We start from the raw sequence: 20993 nt of genomic DNA on the forward strand, positions 1-20993 counted from the left end.
TTCTCTAGGCAGGAAACACAAGAGAAGGAAAAGACCTACAATAACTAACCCAAAACAATTAAGAAAATGGTAATAGAAACATATATATCGATAATTACCTTAAATGTAAATGGAATAAATGCTCCAACCAAAAGACACAGACTGGCTGAATGGATACAAAAACAAGACCCATATATATGCTGTCTACAAGAGACCCACTTCAGACCTAGGGACACATACAGACTGAAAGTGAGGGGATGGAAAAAGATATTCCATGCAAATGGAAATCAAAAGAAAGCTGGAGTAGCAATTCTCATATCAGACAAAATAGACTTTAAAATAAAGACTATTAAAAGAGACAAAGAAGGACACTACATAATGATCAAGGGATCAATCCAAGAAGAAGATATAACAATTGTAAATATTCATGCACCTAACATAGGAGCACCTCAATACATAAGGCAAATGCTAACAGCCATAAAAGGGGAAATCGACAGTAACACAATAATAGTAGAGGACTTTAACACCCCACTTTCACCAATGGACAGATCGTCCAAAATGAAAATAAGGAAACACAAGCTTTAAATGACACATTAAACAAGATGGATTTAATTTATATTTATAGGATACTCCATCCCCAAACAACAGAACACACTTTCTTCTCAAGTGCTCATGGAACATTCTCCAGGATAGATCATATCTTGGGTCACAAATCAAGCCTTGGTATATTTAAGAAAACTGAAATTGTATGAAGTATCTTTTCCGACCACAACACTATGAGACTGGATATCAATTACAGGAAAAAGAAATACAAACACATGGAGGCTAAACAATATGCTACTAAATAACCAAGAAATCACTGAAGAAATCAAAGAGGAAATCAAAAAATACCTAGAGACAAGTGGCAATGAAAATACGATGACCCAAAACCTATGGGATGCAGAAAAAGCAGTTCTAGGAGGGAAGTTTATAGCAATACAATCCTACCTCAAGAAACAAGAAAAATCTCAAATAAACAACCTAACTTTACACCTAAAGCAATGAGAGTAAGAAGAACCAAAAAAACCCCAAAGTTAGCAGAAGGAAAGAAATCATAAATATCAGATCAGAAATAAATGAAAAAGAAATGAAGGAAATGATAGCAAAGATCAATAAAACTAAAAGATGGTTCTTTGAGAAGATAAACAAAGTTGGTAAACCATTAGCCAGACTCATCAAGAAAAAAAGGGAGAAGATTCAGATAATAGAATTAGAAATGAAAAAGGAGAAGTAACAACTGACATTGCAGAAATACAACGGATCATTAGAGATTACTACAAGCAACTCTATGCCAATAAAATGGACAACTTGGAAGAAAAGAACAATTTCTTAGAAAAGCACAACCTTCTGAGACTGAACCAGGAAGATATAGAAAATATAAACAGACCAACACAAGCACTGAAATTGAAACTGTGATTAAAAATCTTCCAACAAACAAAAGCCCAGGACAGATGGCTTCACAGGTGAATTTTATCAAACATTTAGAGAAGAGCTAACACACATCTTTCTCAAACTCTTCCAAAATACAGCAGAGGGAGGAACACTCCCAAACTCATTCTATGAGGCCACCATCACCCTGATACCAAAACCAGACAAAGATGTCACAAAAAAAAAAAGAAACCTACAGGCTAACATCACTGATGAACATAAGTGTTAAAAACCCTCAACAAAATACTAGCAAACAGAATCCAACAGCATTAAAAGGATCATACACCATGATCAAGTGGGATTTATCCCAGGAATGCAAGGATTCTTCAATATATGCAAATCAATAAATGTGATAAACCATATTAACAAACTGAAGAATAAAAACCATATGATCATCTCAATAGATGCAGAGAAAGCTTTCAACAAAATTCAACACCCATTTATGATTAAAAAAAAAACCCTACAGAAAGTAGGCATAGAGGGAAGTTACCTCAACGTAATAAAGGCCATATATGACAAACCCACAGCCAACATCATTCTCAACAGTGAAAAACTGAAACCATTTATACTAAGATCAGGAACAAGACAAGGTTGCCCACTCTCACCACTATTATTCAACACAGTTTGGAAGTTTTAGCTATAGCAATCAGAGAAGAAAAAGAAATAAAAGGAATCCAAATTGGAGAAGAAGAAGTAAAACTGTCACTGTTTGCAGATGACATGATACTATACATAGAGAATCCTAAAGATGCTGCCAGAAAACTATTAGAGCTAATCAATGAATCTGGTAAAGTAGCAGGACACAAAATTAATGCACAGAAATCTCTTGCATTCCTATACACTAACAATGAAAAATCTGAAAGAGAAATTAAGGAAACACTCCCATTTACCACTGCAACAAAAAGAGTAAAATACCAGGGAATAAATCTACCTAAGGAGACAAAAGACCTATATGCAGAAAACTATAAGACACTGATGAAAGAAATTAAAGATGATACCAACAGATGGAGAGATACACCGTGTTCTTGGATTGAAAGAATCAACATTGTGAAAATGACTATACTACCCAAAGCGATCTACAGATTCAATGCAATCCCTATCAAACTACCACTGGCATTTTTCACACAACTAGAACAAAAAATCGTACAATTTGTATGGAAGCACAAAAGACCCCGAATAGCCAAAACAATCTTGAGAAAGAAATACAGAGCTGTAGTAATCAAGCTCCCAGACTTCAGACTATACTACAAAGCTACAGTAATCAAGACAGTATAGTACTGGCACAAAAAACAGAAATTTAAATCAGTGGAACAGGACAGAAAGCCCAGAGATAAATCCACACACCTATGGTCACCTTATCTTTGATAAAGGAAGCAAGAATATAGAATGGAGAGAAGACAGCCTCTTCAATAAGTGGTGCTGGGAAAACTGGACAGTTACATGTAAAAGAATGAAATTAGAACAGTCCTTAACACCATATACAAAAGTAAACTCAAAATAGATTAAAGACCTAAATGTAAGGCCATACACTAAAAGCTTTTGCACAGCAAAGGAAACCAGAAACAAGATGAAAAGATAACCCTCACTCAGAATGGGAGAAAATATTTGCAAACAAAGCAACTGGCAAAGGATTAATCTCCAAAATATACAAGCAGCTCATGCAGCTAAATATAAAAAAAAAACAACACCCCAATCCAAAAATGGGTAGAAGACCTAAACAGACATTTCTCCAAAAAAGGTATACAGATTGCCAACAAACACATGAAAGGATGCTCAACATCACTAATCATTAGAGAAATGCAAGTCAAAACTACACAATGAGGTATCACCTCACACCGGTCAGAATGGCCATCATCTAAAAATCTACAAACAGTAAATAATGGAGAGGGTGTGGAGAAAAGGGAACCCTCTTGCACTGTTGGTGGGAATGTAAATTGATACAGCCACTATGGAGAACAGTATGGAGGTTCCTTAAAAAACTAAAAATAGAACTACCATACGACCCAGCAATCCCAGTACTGGGCATATACCCTGAGAAACCATAATTCAGAAAGAGTCATGTACCATAATGTTCACTGCAGCACTATTTACAATAGCCAGGACATGGAAGCAACCTACGTGTCCATCGACAGATGAATGGATAAAGAAGATGTGGCACATATATACAATGGAATATTACTCGGCCATAAAAAGAAATGAAATTGAGTTATTTGTAGTGAGGTGGATGGACCCAGAGTCTGTCATACAGGGTGAAGTAATTCAGAAAGAGCAAAACAAATACTGTATGCTAACACATATATATGAAATCTAAAAAGAAAAAAAATGGTTCTGAAGAACCTGGGGCAGAACAGGACTAAAGACGCAGATGCAGAGAATGGACTTGAGGGCACAGAGAGTGGGAAGGGTAAGCTGGGACGAAGTGAGAGAGTGGCATGGATATATATATACTACCAAGTGTAAAATAGACAGCTAGTGGGAAGCAGCCACATAGCACAGGGAGATCAGGTTGGTGCTCTGTGACCACCTAGAGGGGTGGGATAGGGAGGGCGGGAGGGAGACGCCAGAAGGAGGGATATGGGCATATATGGATAGCTGACTCACTTTGTTATACAGCAAAACTTACACACCATTGTAAAGCAATTATACTCCAATAAAGATGTTAACAAAAAATAGACAAATGGATAAAGAAAAAAAATAAGAGGTTGAATAAAACTCAGACATAAAATATAGTTTTATTTTAAAAAATGAAGTAATGCTGTGTTGAAATAATAAATGAAAAGGAAAATCATAGTACTGTGGTAGTTTGCCTTAGTTAGACCTTCATCAAAGGGTGCGATCCAGCTTTGGCTGTTGCACTTGAAATAGAGAGAATTAAAAAACAATAGCAAATGTGATTAAGTGGAGAGAAAAACAAATCCTTCTCGGAAAGATTACGTCTCCCAGAGAAAAGACTTTTACTATAGTGCTTCATTACAGTTAAATAGTGCCAAACACTGTGCTAGATGTGATGAGGGGTACAAGGGAAGAAAAATACAGACCCCTGCACTTAGAAAGCCTGTAATATAGTTGAGGGATACAATATTAATATAGACAACCTGATGACGCTCCCCCCCCCGCCCCACCCCCACCCCCCCGGTATGCGGGCCTCTCACTGCTGTGGCCTCTCCCGTTGCGGAGCGCAGGCTCCAGACGCGCAGGCTCAGCGGCCATGGCTCACGGGCCCAGCCGCTCCGCAGCATGTGGGATCTTCCCGGACCGGGGCACGAACCCGTGTCCCCTGCATCGGCAGGTGGACTCTCGACCACTGCGCCACCAGGGGAGCCCCCGATGACTCATTTTAAAATCAACTGAATATGATTCAAGTTTCATTACTTTCATCCTCAATAACTCTTGTTCTCTTCACCATGTTTAGGAATAGTAGTAATACCACATACTAGTTTAGTTCTTTACAATTTTCAAGACACTTTAATAGTAAGTGATCCTCATAACTACGGAGTAGAAATTATGCCCTCATCATTAAGAACTCCTTTAAGATAAGTTCCCCTTCCTGAGCTCATCAATTTCCTGAATATGGTAGTTCTTCAACTCTGCTTGATCCTAAGAATCACCTGGGAGGCTTTTTTAAAACTACTGGGCCCACCGTCAGAGATTCTACCTTAATTGCACTGTGTGGGCAAGAGGTGTTTTTACAACCTCGCTAGATAATTCTAATATGCAGCAGGCAGGGTTGAGAACTACTGCCCTGATATTGCTCTTCTCCTCTCCCCCACATCTTTTCACATCTTTCGTATCTCTGGTAATTTTATTTTCTGGTGGTATGGGGATAACAGCTTACAGAACTGCTCAAATATTTCATCAAATCTAAGATACCATCAATTGTAATGGTCACCATCATTTTATGTGCCACCAAGAAAGACAAAATACTACCATGAAAATTTTACAAGCCAATGATTTTAAGACATACCCTGATTTCAGAAATGTTAAATGTGAAAAAGTGTGCAATATGATAGACTTCTCCATCCCTGATTTGCAATCACTCTACTCTACTCTGTGTAAGAAACTCCATTTCCTCCTATGAACCATGATATCCTGTCCTGCTGGTTCAGGACCCCCCTCTCTCCTCCATACCATGTCATCACTGAAGACACAAGAGAATCTAAAATCGAAATGATAACAGGAGGGACACTGTTAGGGCCCAGCATCAGCAGCAGAGGCTCTTTGGGTTACTGATTTCATAACAATATTAACTTTACAACTTTTCAAAGTCATGTCCCTCATTTTGAGATTGCAGACAATGGTTATTAACGTAAAACATCTCCTTCTGAAAGAGGAGGCAAAATTCCGTTTTGCCAAACAGCACTATAAAAATGAGTTCTACACAATATAATTTCAGTGAGTTCATTTGATGGCTCATAGAAGTGCTTTGCTCATCTAGTTACAATAAAATTTTCCAGTGAATAATAATGCATAGTTGGCACTTCAAAAAAAAAGCAAACTCATTTTTAAAAATTTAAATGACTTCTGCCTACAGAATTATAAAATACAGGTTTCCCTGAAATACTCATCTCCCAAAGTATATTTAAAATATGAATTAATGTGATTTGTAAATTGTTTTCAAGATTACCTCTGTAATGAAAAGCAAAGAAACATGGAATGGAATTTTGTCAGAACTTCTCATTTAGTCTGTCATTTTTATTTGTGCTCCTTTTGATACAAAGTATTTTCATCTTTTCTACACTCCTCATGTGAGGTTTAAAAATTTGCTGATGCAGCAAAGTTTCCTGGGCTTCTTTGAAGACTCAGTTCGACACTGCAGAACATTTACAAGCTTATTCATCTGACTGGAATTACACATCCACATCACCTTCCTGCCAAAAGCTATACTGAATGTGTCCTAGGAGGACTTCAGCCCTCTGCATAGGTGGTGAGACACTGTGGTGAGTCAGCTCCATAAGGTAGTACTTGTGGGGATAGAAGCCCAGTACAAGACAACATCTAATTTTGCAGAAAAATTTTATATTTCAAATGAAACTAAAGTTTTGATGTTCAAATAGAATTAGATTAACACAGAAAAATCCTTGATTCTTAAAATGTTAATACATTACACTGTGTAATTTATTTATATTTTTAACACCAAAAAAGAGGCTAAAGTAACATGATTACAGCTGAATATCAAAGTGAATATTTCTCACATTCAATGCTATTAACAGGAGGCTATGAAGAAACAAGAAAGCCACACATTAAAAAAGAGAAACTCAGCTTGTGAAAGGTATAGGAAGATCAAGGCAAAAAGGAATCAGAGGACATGAAAGTCAGATGGCCAAAGGTCAGCTAGATTTTGGAAAATGAACAGATAAAGATATCACTGCAGAATCAAGTAGATGGGTATCAAATTCAAGTGAAGAAGAAAGACCCAGATCAATAAGCCTTAAAAAATCTGCAAAAGACCAGGGCAGAGACAGAGTGCCAGCTTTAAGTGAAAATTGACAACTACTGCTCTTTCTGTAGTTCGTTTTACTTTCTTCCTAAGGTAACAGGAAATAATCTTTTTTTAAAAACAGGCATTAATGTATGCAGGTGAAAATAACCAAAAAGATTTGGTAGAGGCAGAGAATGAGGAAACAGAAGCCCAGTGTTTTTAATAAAGGCAGCTTCTGAGACCATCCCTTTTCCTTGGAAAGGAATGCCTGAATTTCAGAAAGGAGTGATCTGTTCAGTCTAGGGGAATTATCAAATCTTATATCTTCCAACCAAGAGAGACACCTTCTTGGTAAGGTTCCACTTCCTTCCATGGCAGGAGAATATCTCTGGCATATAAATGGAGCAAGCATATATTATGATCATATTCTGTGTCAATAATGTTGATGACGATGACCTCGTTTCCCATCAAGAGTCGGTAGATAAGATGGGAATTCCCACTGGCCTGGAACAAATCCTGCCTAATCCAGACAGTGGAAGATTAGCATCACCATATAGTGCAAAGGTTTCGCTAAAATGTGGTTAGGCATTGGGCCTAACCAATGAATATACTCATAACAAGAACCTGACAATAACACTGCTTACATCCTCGAAGTTGGCTATCATCAGCAGGAACACAAATGACAAATGTTGGCGAGGATGTGGAGGAAAGGGAATCCTCATACACTGTTGATGGGAATGTAAATTGGTGCAGCCACTGTGGAAAACAGTATGGAGGTTTCTCAAAAACTAAAAACAGAGCTACCACATGAGCCAGCAATTCTACTCCTAGGTATATATTCAGAGAAAACTGTAATTCGAAAAGATACAGGCACCCAGTGTTCATAGCAGCATTCTTTACAATTGCCAAGATATGAAAGCAACCTAAGTGTCCACCAACAGATGAATGGATAGATACACACACACACACACACACACACACACACACACACACACACACAGGAATACTACTCAGCCATAAAAAAGAATGAAATTTTGCCATTTCCACAATATGGATGGACTTGGAGGGTATTATACTAAGTGAAATAGGTCAGACTGAAAAAGACAAATACTATATGATATCACTTATATGTGAAATCTAAAAAACAAGACAAAACAAAACAAAGAAAGGCAGATAACACCAAGTGTTGGAAAAAATGTGGGGAAACAGGAAACCACAGGCACTGCTGGTGGGAGAGTGAACTGATAGAGCTGATCTCAGGAGTCATCTGGCAGTTCTAAGTGAAACTGAACATGGCCAGCAAGCCCTCAAATTTCCACAGACACCCATAAGAGGACACGCTTGAAACTGTTCATCACAGCAAGGGATTGAGGCAGCCTGGGTGTCCATCACTAGGGAATCAAAAACAACATTTATTGGGTATGTAAGTGTGAAATACCAGGTGCCATCCACAAGTAGTGAAACAGATGTATATACAGAAGCATGAACTAATTCAAAAATCAGAGTTGAATGAAAAAAGTAAGAAACAGATATAGATATAGATATATGAGAAAATAAATCTTCAAAGTTGACTAAAGGGCTCTTTTATATGTGTGATTACAGATGTCTATGACAGACACTTTTTAAAAAATATATCTTTCTGCCTGCAAAGCGGATGAAATCTTCAAGTCCAGTGGTCAAGTGGATTTAAGCGAGCTAATCTTTGATGTGTAGGTTAAGCCCTTCTGCTGAAACCGCTGAACTGATTACTTCCAGTTTGTATCTGCAGTGAGGCAGAGAAATGTAGTCACATAAACCATGGATGTTTGCCTTGGAATAGTTTTGAAGCACAACTCATACAGTTTTAGGGATGTGTGGACTTGATCGACATGACTCTCCCCACCCTACAGCCCCCAAAGCAGGTAAATATAAGCTTAAAAAAGACTAAAAAGAAGACAACCTGGCTTTCTCCTGAGGGGCATATGAACCACCACAGCAGCAATGATCAACAAAGCCCCATGATTTCTGTAAACTGCAATCAGCTTCCTTTAATGGGGATGGAGTAGAGTAATGCAGAGAAGCTGGGACCTACTGGGTACCATTTTTCTTCCTTAAGACCGCAAGTTGGGAGCAAAAGGACATAAAAGAAAAGTCCTATGGATTCTTATCAGCTTCCAGTCAGACAAGGCTTCTGTTACACTAGCGTTGCCAGGCCACGGCTGGCAAACAAATCATACAAGTCAGGTCTGCAGAAGCCAAGAACATCAGAGTGAAGTCTAAAGAGAAAGGGCGGTCAAGGGTTAGAGGCACATGATAGGGTGGTTCAGAGTCCGTCAAGGCAAGCCAGTGGAAACAAAGAACGCACACCAGGAATTTTAAAAACCAGAAAGCAGAAACCAGAAGTGAGCAAGTCAGCAAGTGTAAGGTGGCCCTGGGGGTGATGGCTGGATCAGTTGGATCAGTAGTCCAACTTCCTCCAGTCCTGCCTCACCTCCCCCGCCCCCACCCCATGGAAGCAAATCCTCCAGCGGCACTAGGTTTAGGGCTCCCCCAGGAAGGCATCTATAAACATGCCAAACAGTGTATAAGGAAGCAGACTAAGCCTTACGTAGAATTCAACCATATCACTTTATTTAAACATACAAAGAAAATTCTAGCACAGTCTCCACCACTATACTACGGTTATGTTCTATTGATTCTGGTGTCCCACAAAGTTCACTGAAACAGGACTATCACTGTAAATGAAACTGGCATGCCTTTGCTGGTTTTGCCATTAAATGGTGCTACTCATGTGCATTGACTATTGACACAAGAATTCCGTTTCTAAAGTTGTACCCCCCAAATCTATTCAGTATTTCAGAAAAAGTCATAGCCATAGGTAAGACCTGATTCCAAAACCACAAAATCAACACACATGAAATCGTTAGAATATAATAGTAAACTATTCTTAAATGATGCAGTACTGAGAGGAAGCTCTAGTCAAAATGTCGGCTTACTATTAACAAGTTGTAAAGTTCTATATAAAACACTAAAAACTCTCGAGAACGCAATCTTATCTTTGGTTCAATTTCATGGTCTCAAAGCAAAAACTCAGCCCTATTAGATTCCTAGTTTAATTTCAATGAACTTTTGATAAGCTCAAGGATATGTAAATACTAAATTCAAAATGCGCTATAATTAAAAGTAAAATTTTTATATCTGAAGAAAATCTAACATTGCTTAGAGAAAATGCAAGACAAGCATTTTTGGAAGAATCTGCACCAATATTTCTATCAACACAAAGTTGAAAAAATTTCAAATACCTTTAATGTAATAAAAATATAAATCAATTTAACAAAATCTAAAGTCTAATTCCAAGGACAATGTGGTTCCTCAGAATAATTTAGCAGGTAGATCAGCCAAACAATAGTGTACTGGAGACAATGCTCACATTTCTTACCACTGGGTCTTTAAATTCTAGATATGAAAACTCAGGATCCCTAAAATGTTTTGGAAGGCAAGTTACAGCGGAAGGAGAAAAAAAAAAGAAAGGGGAAAAAAAACCACCACACTCACACTGTTCCAGCTCCAAAAAAATAAAAAAGGCAGCTAGGCTTTGGCCTTTTCTCTCTCCCTATGTGAACACTGAAAAAAAACCAACAGCGGCAAAAGGAACCCAACTAACTTGGCCCATGACACTATTTTACAGTAGGTATTTTGAATGTGTGTCTCTGTTATCTTCTCGAGGGAGCACACGCACATGCGCACACACACACAGACACACGGTTACAGTATTTTTCACAGCAGTCCAAGGCTTTGTTCAGCAGTGAAGCACATTTAGGGTGAAACAAGCTTATGAATTTTCCATAGGAGATCTTAACCAAAAAAAAAAAAAAAAACTACTGTAAAACCTGTATATTTGATTTTTTACCTTTAGGGTAAAAAGCCAAAATAACAGAGACTTTTTTTTAAAGGACATGAAGAAAATTTCTTTCTTTCTTTGCTAAAGATCCACAAAGCAGAATCACATGCAAATCCAATTAAATTCAAGTACAATGTCACAGACAACAGGTTTAAATATTCTCACTTGTGTCTCTAAAATGACTACACCACTTGTGAAATGTGTGACTTTTTTTAGGAGAAAAAATTCTACACACCTAGGTCCTTTCTCTTTGGGTTTCCTACTTATGATTTACTTTAAAAAATTATACTAATTCAACATACATTATTCTCCAAAAGGTGACACTATTATTCAATATTAAGCCTGCCTGATTAATAACTTAAAGGACATTTAGAAGTGGATAAAAATTCACACTTAGCTGGAGAATTAAACACATGTAACTGCTTAACTGCCAACAGGAAATTCAATTTATTCAGTAACTTTCATTACTTCAAAGAATACACATGAAAACCTTTTCACAGCGAGTTCCTTCCCTGATATAGTTAAATGCAAATTACCTTTTTTCCCTCTTACTCCAGAAAGCTCCTGCATACATAGCTGATACGCCACCTACTGCAAAACCGAGCTGACAGCACAGGCAACGCTGCCAGCATTTCCATTCCATCACCAGGCTGGGGCTGAATAAAGGCGTGTTTGTGTGGTAGTGTTTCTTTTTAAAAAATCTCAACGCCAAGAAGAACAAGCTGAAATAGCATTTTCAAAAATGGAGCGTAAAATAAACAGAAGAGAAAAAGAAAAGGAGTATGAAGGGAAACACAACAGCCTAGAAGATGCTGACCAGGGAAAGAACTGCAAATCCACCCTGATGACCCTCAACGTTGGTGGATACTTATACATTACTCAGAAACAAACACTGACCAAGTACCCAGACACTTTCCTTGAAGGTATAGTAAATGGAAAAATCCTCTGCCCATTTGATGCCGATGGTCATTACTTCATAGACAGGGATGGGCTCCTCTTCAGGCATGTTCTAAACTTCCTACGAAATGGAGAACTTCTGCTGCCAGAAGGGTTTCGAGAAAATCAACTTCTCGCACAAGAAGCAGAATTCTTTCAGCTCAAGGGACTGGCGGAGGAAGTGAAGTCCAGGTGGGAAAAAGAACAGCTAACACCCAGGGAGACTACTTTCTTGGAAATAACAGATAACCATGATCGCTCACAAGGACTGAGAATCTTCTGTAATGCTCCTGATTTCATAACAAAAATAAAATCTCGCATTGTTCTGGTGTCCAAAAGCAGGCTGGATGGCTTTCCAGAGGAGTTTTCAATATCGTCAAACATCATTCAATTTAAATACTTCATAAAGTCTGAAAACGGCACTCGACTTGTACTGAAGGAAGACAACACCTTTGTCTGCACCTTGGAAACTCTTAAGTTCGAGGCCATAATGATGGCCTTAAAGTGTGGTTTTAGACTGCTGACCAGCCTGGATTGCTCCAAAGGGTCGATTGTTCACAGCGATGCACTTCATTTTATCAAGTAATTACCTGTGTCACAAACAAAGGCAACAAGCATGCAGCCAGCAAGCTTCGGAAAAGCACAGCACCAAAGGCATCCCAAATAACGTGCCCAGCTAGCTCTGTACTCAGAGACCTGCTGCTAATCAATTACTGTGAGCTAACGGTATGTAAATTCTATTGCTAAAGATGTCCTTCTCCAGGGTGTTCCTGCTGATCAGACTCGTACACTTAAAGTGAAAACAGTGATCTTCTACGTATTGTAAATAAAGACTGAATGCTTTTGCTATTTGTTTATTTTTCCTTAAGCTGTCTTTCAATCAGAATGTCTTGAGTATTTGCACAACGAACAAGCATGTACATTATCTATCGTTCTTTCAAGTAAATGGTAATAAAATATTTTAAGGGACTGTAAGATTTTAAATCCTTTCTAGTTATGGCAAAAATCTACAAAGAAACTGAACTGGTAAAATTAACCATTGAGACCAAGACAGATGTGCAGATGTACTAAAACAGAGCTGTGGTGAAACAAAATGAGATTGTAAGAATTAAAGCTATGGATTTAATTTTTAATGGTAGGCACCAAAAGCTTGTTCACAGTTTCTGTATTTCATACTAGAATTACAGCTGAATCTGAACTGATATATTGCTGAAAATTCCTAGAAAACTGCTTGATGACAATAAAAAAAAAAAAGAAAGCACTACTAACTTCTTTTCTTGTATTAATAATTACAGTAAAAAGTTAAATGTGTCACTTTTAAAACAAATAGTACCTTTTGACGACTTCACACAAAATTATGCATTGATGTGGTCAGCTGGCAGGCTGCAGTAACCCTGGCTGGACTTGCAAATGACAAATATCAGCCAATTCATTTCTTTGCAGGCTGAGCTCCGACACAGCATGTATAACTTAGTCTCAATACAGTAGTACATGGTATTAGAATAATGAAAGAGTTCCCTTTCAGAATCATCCTATCCATTCATCTTTCAAGCTCAAAAATATTAGATGAGCATCGCTAAACATCCTTATGAAAGAACTTTATTCTTTTCAGCACCTCTTTTGATGCTAAACCTCAGACTCAGTGAGTTGTGGTAATTTCTTTGCTTCATACTAAATAAGAAGGTATTTTTAGAAATTAAGTTTTATATATGGCTATTTCAGTTAAATAATCTAGAAACTTAGCTTTAAATGTGAGTATTTTTTTTCCTCCCAAAGAACAGCTAATTCATTTATTTCTATGCCACTTATTTTCTTTGGCTTCTAAGAACAAATTACATCTTAAATTCACTCCTTTAAAATTTAACCATTAAAATTGATAATTAAATCTTAACTTTAATAAACTTCAACAAAATATTTCTGAAAATCTTGACTGAGGTTACATAAGTTAGCATATAAGCCAAAAGTTTGCTTACACATAAAAACTCAGCAAAGCTAATATTCATTCTCAGAACTATAACTGACTTCCCATTACAACATCTGAGGTAATACAAATGTTGGCTGTACATACTAAAAGAAATATTTTAAAACTTCTTGTACAAAAAAGTCCTTTAAAAATCCACATTAAAAACAAAAATCTCCACATCAACCTCGCAATCTTTTTGTATTACAAGAAAAAAAAATGTTTCTATGAAAGCATCAAATTATCTCTTATGTACTTTAAAATGGCTTAATCAAGATTTAAAAGAACTATGAAAACAGAAAAAAAATAATAAAATCTATTTTAGCAGTCACTATAACTGAACTGTTTATATACCTCTCCAGCTTACAAGTTGACTTTTCCTTGGCATTTAGACTTCGTAATGAAAAAAAGGGTAGTGATTTAATGTCAAAGCAAGATTTTCTCTAACAGGGTTTCATTACAGATAATAAAAATAGCCCTGACATCTCTTTTTACAGGAAATATAGCTGAACAAATCTCCTTAGAAGTATTATAAGTGAGGTTTTTGCATCAGTTCACAAAAAGAAAATTTAACTGTTATAACAAAATTATTGATGGGAACCATTACTTAAAGAAATTTGTCACTTGTGTTTTTGTATACCTCTAAAAAATCGTTTCTGGAATGCATTTAATTTTTCCTCAAGTTTTTGATAAATCATAATATCCTAAAACAATTTAGGAATCTACAAGGAAATATGGCTAGATTGATAACTCTTGTGTAACTTTTCATTAATGTACCTTTTTAAATTCAAAATTACTTGCACTTGTATTTACATATTCAAGTACCTAAATATTATAAGTGTACAGAAAATATCTAGCTTTTAAATTTCACTATTAAAAAAAAATCTTAGAAATACTTTCCATTCAAAAAATTCAAGAAATCATACAAAATGCCAACTGTAAGTCAGAGTGAAGCTGTCATAACATTTTTGTTTGCAGTCAATGAAGAACTTCTTCCTCAAATCTTTTCTCATAAGTAAATATTGCTCCAAAGAATAAATCACAAAGTGACTCGTCATCTTCTTTTCCAGAAGAAAGGTAATAAAAATAGGTTATTGTACTTGCCATGAGCCAAACATATATACACCTGTATTTGGAATTACACCACACAGTGATTCCGGCATTGCCCTTAAAATATTAAAAATAAACACATAGCTTATGGTGTACTATATCTCTAAAATGTGTGCAGTGTGCAGAACAAATGAAGGGAAACACTTATGAGACTTTTCAAATGATACAAAAAAGATGACTACCATCCCAGACTGAAGATCATGATACCAATTAAGCTTGTTCAGTTATTTTTTTTAAAGAAAATTACTTCTATTTCAAGTGCTATTTTTAAGATGATAAGAAGGTAACATTTATTGTTTTATTACATGCCAGGTACCATGCTATGCACATATATTATCTCAATTAATTCTCATGATGACCCTAAAAAGGATACTATTATTTTTTCCTTCTCACAGATGAAGAAAGAGCCTAAGAGGGCTAAGGAACCTGCTAATAAGATCATACAGTTATTGAGAGGTAAAGGTGGAACCAACATTTGAAACCCAGCTATACCAGTTCCAGAGCCAACAGGAACTATGTCTGCTTTTGCAGGCCACTTATCTTTCTAACACCTAGAACCTGGTGTTAAACAGGTTAAAACAGGCATTCGTGAAGAACATGCTAAATAAATACCAAAATACAGGTTTGCCTCACTTGATGAAAATCTCACAATGCAGGTATTCTTAAAATGTTGAGTAAAACAGCTGAATTTTGGGAAAGCAAATAATATTTTAAATGTCATGCCGTGTCATTTAAAGAACATGAGATGAATCATCTCTCAAGAATAAAGAATATCCCAAATTTGTATATTGGCAAATCTAGATTTTCAAGTGTCAGGTTTGCTGAAAAGGGGGGTTACTTTTTATGACTTATACAGTCCACAGAACTGACATATTTTTCCTCATAGGAAGAAAATATGGCACAGTGAATGGGCTCTGGAGTCAGACTTGGGTTCAAATTCAATTAACTTCCACTAATTTGCTTACATGACCATAAGCAAGACTCTTAACTTCTTTGAACTTCAACATCCTCACAGTAAAATGGAGATAATAATGACTAATTGATAGAGCATTTATAAGGCTTAAATTCTAAATTACATGTAAAATGCCTCACCCATCACAGACTTCCCATAAGCACTGGTTATTATCTTATCCATTGTAAAGGTACCTTCATGACATAACCATGAAGAATAGGCAAAAAAATGCACATTTACATTAATTCGGCTTTCAACTTAGACATGAACAGAACAGAGGACTTTTGACAAATGCATGCTTAATATTGTGATGAATACTATAAGATACAAGAATCGACTTTAAATTAAATTGCTCCAGGCAAATGCAGTTTTCAACTTTATTAGTTTAAAAATACATATAATGAGTTTTTCTTGGGGCTTTTATCTTCTAGCTTCATGCACAAAATCTACAAGATCAAAATAATCACTGCAGCTGTTTTATTAGCAATTTAAAATCAGTCAGCAATAATATATACCATTCCTTTAAAGATACCCCTGTCTAATAAATTATGATCAAATGCCTTAAATTGCAATGATGTCAGTCAAGGTTAAAATCTGAGTATTTGAATCTTATCTTGCAAATAAAGCAGAAATGTAATATGGACTATCCAAAACAGCATGCAACTTAGAAATTATTTGTATTTAGCTTTTTAATATTTTTTATTTAAGTATAGTTGATTTAAATGTTGTGTTAATTTCTGCTGTACAGCCAAGTGACTCAGTTATACACATATATACATTATTTTTTACATTCTTTTCCATTATGGTTTATCTCATGATACTGAATACAGTTCCCTGTGCTATACAGTAGGACCTTGTTGTTTATGCATTCTATACGTAATAGTTTGCGTCTACTAACTCCAAACTCCCAGTCCATCCCTCCCCTTTTCCCCCTCCCACTGTATTTAGCTTTGAAATATATAATGGCTATTTCTGTAGCAGACTTATCTTCCTAATCATATTTTGCTTAAGCTAATATTAAAATTAATTTGCTTCTGTGAATAAACACCAAGGGGGTGGGGATAAAGGAAGATGTGCCGGGCAGAGGGAAATATCTAAAATGAAATTTTATTTATTTATTTATTTCTTTGTTTAATTTATTTATTTATAACATCTTTATTGGAGTATAATTGCTTTACAATGGTGTGCTAGTTTCTGCTTTATAACAAAGTGAATCACTTATACATATACATATATTCCCATATCTCTTCCCTCTTGTGTCTCCCTCCCTCCCACCCTCCCTATCCCACCCCTCTAGATGGTCACAAAGCACTGAGCTGATCTCCCTGTGCTATGCAGCTGCTTCCCACTAGCTATCTATTTTACGTTTGGTTGTGTATGTATGTCCATGCCACTCTCTTACTTTGTCCCAGCTTACCCTTCCCCCTCCCCGTGTCCTCAAGTCCATTCTCTAGTAGGTCTGTGTCTTTATTCCCATCTTGCCCCTAGGTTCTTCATGAACTTTTTTTTCCCCTTAGATTCCATATATGTGTTAGCATATGGTATTTGTTTTTCTCTTTCTGACTTACTTCACTCTGTATGACAGACTCTAGGTCCATCCACCTCACTACAAATAACTCAATTTCGTTTCTTTTTATGGCTGAATAATATTCCATTGTATATATGTGCCACATCTTCTTTATCCATTCATAAGATGAAATTTTAAATTTGCCTAATTTATAAAGAGGTGACTGTATTCCTACTTCTTCTCTTTGTAAAGATACACAATAGTTCAAGAGTTTCTATCAAACAAAAGTCACTGATAGAAGTCTTATAAGCTATTATAAATAACTTACATTTAATTAAATCTTTCCAATAACACATAAACTATACAATATTAAGCATTCTGTACGTAAAATATGGCAATCTAAATTTATCTAAATTACTACTTATTTTAGAAAAACACTGAACTGGATATTAAAGAGCTAGACAATTATAATATACTTCTTTATTATCTGTCTTAAAAAACTGTTCCCTAGCATAAAATATAACACAGTTAACCTAATAGTATAGCAGGTTTTTCCAAACCAAGGATTCCAGAATATTCAGTTACATTTAAAAGCAAGTTTTGCTAGCTATTTTTTTTAAAGATCTAGTTAATTTTATAAATTTCTTTTTGAAGAAAGGCCCAACTTTTCAAATGTAATTTTGACTATGGCCTTCTAGAATCTTTAGCACATATTTTTCTACATCATTAAAGTGTAAAATTGGGCAAATTTACCGATTTTTAAAAAAAATTCCACCCTACTGATTTTGCCTCGTTATAAAAGAGATTTATTAACTAATTTTAAAGGTTCTTGAAATTGTTGAATGATACTAACTTTAACCTCAATGGTTGCTTGAGTTTGATAACCTTCTATGACTTACTGTGGTTTTACAAAGGACTACAACATTTAGCATTTCCTTCAGGTACCATTTGATGAATTTTTATTTAGATTTATTTTTTAAAAAACATAAAAATTAAATATACATGCAGACATCCTACGAAAACTACTTTGAGGTTTGCATATCTTTTCTATCCACGTATAGATATTTTTAAAGAAACCACCATGGAAAGAAAAAGGAAAGACGCAGGGTGCGGTGGGGTGTGGGGTGGGAGGGAGGCGCAAGAGGCAGGGAATGTATGTACACGTACAGCTGATTCACTTGGTTCTACAGCAGAAACTAACACAGCATTGTAAAGCAATTATACTCTAATAAAAAAAGGAAGAAAAAGCAAAGACTACATACAGCTGTGTGCAGAATTATTAATAAAGGTTGGTGATTACTGGAGAGAAACCTCAAAAGAATCTAAAAGTCACAGGTGACTGATTTATAAAACAACAAAACCAAAACAATGCAACCACAGGCATTTATGACACATATGTTTACTTGTTACAACACAGCCAGAAAATAACACATTGGGATTCAACATATAAATATTCAGCTACCTTGAAAACTGGAGGCAGGCTTTATCAAAATGTTATTTTGGTTCCCAGTTATATATCCCTTCCCTCTTTTTTCTATCTTATCAAAATTTAGATTATTTGGATATAAGGCAGATTGTACTTAATAAGAGGCAAGAAAAGAAGGCTCGACTATAGCTCTATTATAGAACAAAAATCTGTGTATTGTAAAATTCACTACATGGTGAATATACAGAAAAATAGCAAAGCTTGATATAAAAATTTGGTAGTTAACAATGAGGTGTTTTAATGAAGCAAGGCTAATAAGCATTAAGTAAAATCATTCCCAATCTTCATTCTGGATCACCCTAAGACTTCCCATTTAACTAAAGGATGTAATAAAAACTAAGTAGAATTCTCTTTATTAAAAAAAAAAAGAATATGTACCAATCAAAGTAAAAAAAGACGTATCAACTCCACCAATGTTAAGAACTGCTAATGAAGCAAAAAAAGATGAAACTTCTACAGAGGCTAATGGTTTTCCAACAAGGGAACAACTACTACCTACCTAGATCTTCCCTTCAAAGAAACCATCTATGGTTGTTTCTGTAAGTTTCAGCTATTGTATCATGGTATTATAAAAGATCACTACCCTGCAAAGTATATGAATGGGTGGAAAGGAATAAGAAAAAGTGGGACGTGCTGGTAATCCGACCTTTTAGCAAAAGTCATAAAAATGCCTGGTATTCACTGAGGTGTTATGATTTATCAGTCAGCACTTAGTACTTTATTTGCCTTATCTCCTTTCTAGTAGAGCTACACAGATTGCTAGTTACTTCCCCAACACTCATTCTTCCCTTACTTGTTAGTAACTGAACTCTAATTCCATTGAGGTGGCAACTGTACCCAGATAAAAACCTGTATTTCCTGATATTCTGTGGCTGCAAGGTCAAGTTATCAAGTTCCGACCAACGGAATATAAGCAAAACTGAGAGGGTGTGACTTTTGGATATGGTCCTCTCACAAAACGGTGTGAGCCTTTCTGCCTTGCCCTCCTGCCTCCATTTTGCTGCCTGGAATGTAGATGTGATGTTTATAACCACAGCAGTCATTCTGGATCACCTTGAGAATGGAAGCCACAAACTAATGAAGGCAGACAGTTGCTGATAACCATGGAACCGCCATACCAGACCTGCACTTCTTACCTCGGAACTTCTGTACAAAGAAGAAAAACGCATTAACTCACTGATACTTTAGATGGAGGTGGGTGGTATTAAAGCCCCCATTTTACAGATGAGAAAAGAGACCCACAAAGTTAAACAACTTGCCTCAGGTACACCGCTAGCAAGCACTCTCTAACCACTGTGTAAGACCACTTTCACCCAGGCACCAGGAACTGAGCGGGAGACTCGGCAAAGGACGACTCAGTAGACTACGCCAAAACCTGGCTTAAAATACTGGAAGACGCCAAAGTTAACGAAAAGGGCATCCAGTGAGCCTGGTGAGTTGCTACAGAAAAACCACACTAGAATAGAGAATCCATTGATGAGAAGTGCGGGGCCACAACCACAGAAAGGAAAAGGGGTAACTGAAAGGTCCGGGAATGAGTGTAACCTGGAGAGAAACCTCTGTAAGCCAGGCAGATTTTTCCTCATTCGGGTACAGATTCATTACTGGATTAAATCCAGAAGAAGAGCTACCTGGGAATAACCACCAAACTGATTTCTAAAAATGAACTAAAAATTCTTAATGGGAACATCTAAGGAAAAGTAGAATACCTTTATGCAAATAGGGGGAGAGGAAGGGTGTTTATATATCAGGTAGGCACAGCAACAACTTCACAGATTTCTGAGATACAGTCAACTTTTATACTACCACCCCCTCCCCTGCTTTGGGGGTGGAGGGGGAGTGTGAGGGTGGAATGGAGAAGAGCATAATTCTCCTGTTTCCCTGTGGTATCAAGCAATTAAAATACTTAGGACGAAAAAGCATCTTGCATGCTCTGTTTTAGAGTCTTCTGGGAGGGAATGAAGTAAAAAAACTGAGAAACAGTCTGAAAACCTGAAATTGTGGAAGCTGGGCGCCAGACATGATCAATTTTTTAGAAACAGTAAGGGATGAATGAACGAAGAGTTACATAAGGAGCTACCTCCAGACACAGAGAGGGGCCCGAGGCTTTAACCAGCAGGGCGGCTGTTTGTTCCCTAAGTAGCTAGTATTATCTTCAATTTTCCAAATTAATAAGCTTGTAGTAAACTACTCAAATAATTAGACATTTTCCCCAAGAACATGTTAACAGAAGGATCAAGAAAAGCAACTGCTAGCTTTTTTACACTTAAGTTCAAATACTGGAGCACAGATGATAA

The 20993-nt window shown here is 36.4% G+C and overlaps 2 protein-coding genes across 2 annotated transcripts in view; one reads left to right on the top strand and one right to left on the bottom strand.

The window, feature by feature from the left end:
- GTF2F2 (general transcription factor IIF subunit 2) overlaps positions 1-20993 on the bottom strand; it is a 145943-nt gene that overhangs the window by 72442 nt on the left and 52508 nt on the right. The window lies entirely within an intron of this gene.
- On the top strand, positions 11398-12365 carry KCTD4 (potassium channel tetramerization domain containing 4). Its single transcript, XM_059041884.2, has one exon. The coding sequence runs from the start codon at positions 11488-11490 to the stop codon at positions 12265-12267; it is 780 nt and encodes a 259-aa protein (XP_058897867.1). The 5' UTR covers positions 11398-11487; the 3' UTR covers positions 12268-12365.

This window comes from Kogia breviceps, chromosome 16, assembly GCF_026419965.1.
Source record: "Kogia breviceps isolate mKogBre1 chromosome 16, mKogBre1 haplotype 1, whole genome shotgun sequence".
NCBI lineage: Eukaryota > Metazoa > Chordata > Mammalia > Artiodactyla > Physeteridae > Kogia > Kogia breviceps.

Coding starts and splice junctions, on each gene's coding strand:
- KCTD4 (XM_059041884.2), top strand. CDS start 11,488: ATGGAGCGTAAAATAAACAGAAGAGAAAAAGAAAAGGAGTATGAAGGG.